The 4,407-nt window shown below is 50.0% G+C and overlaps 1 protein-coding gene across 1 annotated transcript; it reads right to left on the reverse strand.

The window, feature by feature from the left end:
* Window positions 1–1,167: 1,167 nt before the first annotated feature.
* On the reverse strand, window positions 1,168–2,148 carry LOC123064723 (pistil-specific extensin-like protein). Its single transcript, XM_044488140.1, has 2 exons — window positions 1,837–2,148; window positions 1,168–1,753 (listed from the first exon to the last, which is right to left on the reverse strand). Exons 1-2 carry the CDS (start codon window positions 2,063–2,065, stop codon window positions 1,419–1,421), a joined length of 564 nt encoding a protein of 187 aa, XP_044344075.1. The 5' UTR covers window positions 2,066–2,148; the 3' UTR covers window positions 1,168–1,418.
* Between the last annotated feature and the right edge of the window lie 2,259 nt (window positions 2,149–4,407).

The raw sequence follows: 4,407 nt of genomic DNA on the forward strand, positions 1-4,407 counted from the left end.
GAAGCAAAAGTGTGCCGCCGCTCCTACCACATGAACCAACATGTGACCGCTGCAACTCGTCCTTAGGAGATTTATTAAGTTGGTTAAGATTTGAACCAGTACGATAGAGGAGCTCTTCAAGATAGCAGAGCGAGCCCTGTCGATGATCGACTTATGAACATCATCCAACATACCCGACTCCCTCCAAACATGCTACATATATACTCTAAGAGCAGAGGTAGAGACGACGACTTTGGGAGATGCTAATGTAAATTTTCAGTTCATAACTTTATATAGGGGACTTCAGGCCGTTTAGTTGTTTGTTCCATGAGAAGCGGGAGGGGGGGTCTCCCACTTGTATATTGATTTCAATTCAAAATAAATCGAGCCGATTTATGTGGGAAACCAGGTCAAAATCTATGTCAAAAAGCTTAATAGCCTGAGGGACAATACATCTTGTGGAAGCAAAATAGCAAGTACATAGTTATCACACAACGCAAAGATCAGTGGTGGTTGAGGGGGGCAATGCTACACACACGGGCAACAATTTTACGTGTTCACGGAAAGGCTGAGGTGGGCTTTTTTAATTGGGTGCAAATCAGGATGAGGGGCCCCACCCCAACTGAAAATCGGAGAGAGGGGGGGGGGGGGGGCAAGTTTAATTAGAAGGAAAGAGCCCGTATTAGCCTGTAAGAGTCTGTGAGTCTAGTATTTTCGGTGGTTGAGGGATGAAGCACCGGTTATGTCATAGCATATGGCAACACAAGCAAAGGAGAGAGGCTGACAAGGCAGAACAGAGCACCAGAGGCCAGCACATAGGCAAACTCGAGCACAACAACAACGCCGAAAGCACTGACACTGGGGTAATACATGGTTGCATCTACTAGGAGTTGCACTTGCACCTTCAACCGCCCCGAGCCATCCAATATCCAACATCCGGGTGGTCTTGCCCGTGGCGAGGTGACATTGACAATGAGGAACACTCTGCCTCAACGAGCATGCACGGGTGGGTCGGTTGGTGGAATTAGCGATGAAGGGACATGCGAACAGAGAGAGCCCAAGAAGAAAATATCTCTACAAAGGCTGCTCATTATCCATGACGGAGTGTAAATGGAGGTCACGCACAGGCTCAACTTGGCGACGGAGCACTCATATATGACGAACGACTATGCTAAAAACAATTCCAAATGCACGAGCGAACACTCATTCATTCTACGGATCAACATGGAAACAACTTCAAATTCAAACCACAACAAGTACTCGATGGATTACAAACTAGACCCAAACCAACTAAAACGACCCAAACCTACGCGACAACAATCTCTGCTTATTATTGTCTCCGAGTCCCCGACTACGTTCGTGGTCATACCATACCACGGCGACCCACAACACTTGCCCATCTCATCAGGTGCGGGCGTGTGCGTGTCCGTCCTCACTCCTCAGTAGTTGTAGGCGGGGCACTTGCCGCCCTTGCGCGGCGCGTACATGAGCGCGGTCCTGGCGCTGTAGACGCCGCGCACGCCCGCCGGCGACGACGGCCTCACCTCCTCCCTCTTGAGGACGATCCCCAGCGAGGCGTCGGCCGGGAGGAAGGGCGCGTCGCAGAGCGGCGTGGGCGAGGTGCGGAGGTACACCCGGCAGCTGCGCCGGCTGAACATGGACAGGTCGTACACCATCACCAGGAAGTAGCCGCTCTCGTCCGTCGCCGTGCTCGTCATGTTCAGCACCCTGTACCCGCCCTTGCTCCCGTAGCACACCAGCTTCGCCGTCGCGTCTGCATTGCACATTGCACTTGATTAACACAACACGAAGGGGTTAGGGAGAGGTAGAATGGGATGTCGTCGTCGGAGGACGTACTGGCGAGAGGCGAGGCGTCCATGCCGGCGTTGTAGCCGCGGAGGTTGCAGGACTTGCAGTAGATGAGACCCTGGACGATGATCACCGGCTGGATCGGCGCCGGCGCCGGAGCTGGAGCGACATGCTTGTAGGCAGCCGGCTCGTCCATGGACGCACCGGAACAGAGGAGGAGGGAGCCCAGGAGGAGAGCAGCAACGGCTCCATGGATCTTGAAGCTGACGGACACCATTTTCACTGAGCCCTTAGCTTAGCTTCTTAGCTACCTGCCTAGCTGCTTTTTTTTCAAAGCTGGACGACGGTGGTGAGACGTTAACCGAGCATGAGCCAATTTATAGAGAGGCAGCAGGGAGAGGTCCATCGACCTCGACCAGCTAGGGCTCGATCATGTCTTATGTTTGACCAGTTGCTTCGTGATCAAATAAGAGACCGAGCTAGCGGCTGGATGGGATCCCGTCTGCAGTTAATGCTTTTGTTGTCTTGCCAACACTAGCGACGCCGTAGGGTTCTACTGCAAGTCTGCTGCAGGCATGGAAGCGACGTTCATTTCATAAGACTAGCCACAATAGGTAGTAACATAGAATAATAACATATGCATGTTATTAGTCTATGTTACTACCTCTACAGTGGGCCAGAATCCTGCCATGTTTTCTGGAGTACACCTGCATGTGGAGCTAGCTAGCAGGCAGGCATGAACCGCCAGGAGCCTTCTTGGCGCTTGTTGGGTAACAGTCAGTTGAATTGTGCCAATGTTGTGCCAACAAATGTAGTTCATCATCCGTGCTCTGTCCCTCGGCTAGTTAAGCTTAAATCCGTTGAACCGGGTAGTAGGACTGGACTTGCTGACTGAGTTTACTTTGACAGTGTTTGACCCCTCCCTTTTACTGAACTGAATCTTGACTACTCCCACATGATGCCATATTTTACTTACTGTGGTCCTATTAAGCATTACCCTGTTAAAATAGATGAGTAGATGGGTAGATTAATTGATCATGTCATTGGGGAGCGTGGCTCGGAGGTTTCTACGGAACGGCGACGTTTGTTTGCTTCTAGCACTCGTCTCGGTCCATGAAATGAGAAACGAAAGATTACACGCACGAAAATGCGTGCGGGGTCGCGGCCAAGGCAAGCAACTTGGCCTCCTGATCCCCCGATTTCAGGCATCGATTGCAGCGATCAATCCTTCTTTTAGATGATCGAAGCAAACTTCAAATTAAGCAAACTTTTTTTCCCAGTTCGCTTCAGTTGTGGGGTGCTTCACTGTACTCGCACCGTCGCATGTGGACCTCAGAGCTTATGGCTCGTCTCCCATGACTTGCAGGTGGTTTCACACAAAGTGCCCAGAGAGCATGCAACAAGCCGAACTAGCCCACCTATGGCTTCGGCCCATTTATCTGAATGCACTCTCTTTTGTTTTTGTTTTTTTACATTTGTTTTAGATACTGTCTGTGTTTTTTCATCATATATTTTTTACAACACAAGGAGAAACTGAAACACAACACATGTGGACAACACTACTCCAGAGTCCAGATTGACCCTTCAGGCAGTTAAACCCTTCACTTGAGTTTAGAGCTTGTCTTCTTTTCTTTTTTTGCGAGAAAACTTTCAATCTATTCACCTTCAATCATAGCAATACAATGAACACCAGAAATAATAAAGATTACATCCAGGTCCGTAGACCACCTAACGACGAGTACAAGCACTGAACGAGCCGAAGTCGCGCTCTCCCTCGCCGAAGTCAGGCAAAACTTGTTGTAGTAGACAGTTGGGAAGTCGTCGTGCTAAGATCCCATAGGACCAACGCAGCAGAACAACAACCATCGTCGATGAAGAGTAGCGTGGATCGGAAGGATCCAACCTGAAGAAACACAAACGTAGACGAACTACGACCAGATCCGAGCAAATCCACCAAGGATAGATCCGCCGAAGACACACCTCCACACGCCCATCAACGGTGCTAGACACATCACTGGAATGGGGGATAGGCGGGGAGAACCTTATTCCATCTTCAGGGAGCCGCCGTTGTCTCGTCTTCGTGAGTAGGATACAAACCCTAACAAAAGTTAAAGAAACATCTAAAACGGAGCCCGCCCGCCGGCAAGGGCTGAGATCCACCGCGCCGCCATGGCCCTAAGGCCACCACAGACGAGGCGGGCCGGCGGCGGCGGCGGCGGGAGGCAAAGGAACCCTAAGGTTTTCTTGGGGAGCTTGTCACACACAGCAAGAGCTATAGCGCTCAGGTTAGGCTTGAACCTGGCCCAAACTGTCAACTACAATAAAATTGAGGCCAATTATGGCAACAAGAAGTGACCATCAATGGAATGATATGCAACCTCGCTTATTCGAGAGAAAAAAGTGACCATCACAATGCAAGAAGGGAGCCATTCATCCGTGGCAAGAGCTATTTTTATGATTGTCATTTCATGTTTTTAGATTTTGTGCATGTTATTTATGATCATCGTAATAGGGAAAGTAATCAACTAGCTCATGAACTAGCCAAACTAGCTAGATTATCTCTTTTGATGGATTCCGCCCTTGAGGTTGTGATCCCCATGCTCGTAAGCGGTGCTATGA

The sequence above is a fragment of the Triticum aestivum genome, chromosome 1A (genome assembly GCF_018294505.1).
Source record: "Triticum aestivum cultivar Chinese Spring chromosome 1A, IWGSC CS RefSeq v2.1, whole genome shotgun sequence".
NCBI lineage: Eukaryota > Viridiplantae > Streptophyta > Magnoliopsida > Poales > Poaceae > Triticum > Triticum aestivum.

Excerpts from the sequence above, each read along its gene's own strand:
- LOC123064723 (XM_044488140.1), bottom strand. The coding sequence starts at position 2,065 with ATGGTGTCCGTCAGCTTCAAGATCCATGGAGCCGTTGCTGCTCTCCTC. Across the intron at positions 1,754-1,836 it reads GGACGCCTCGCCTCTCGCCA|ACGCGACGGCGAAGCTGGTG; the intron begins GTACGTCCTCCG and ends TGTGCAATGCAG.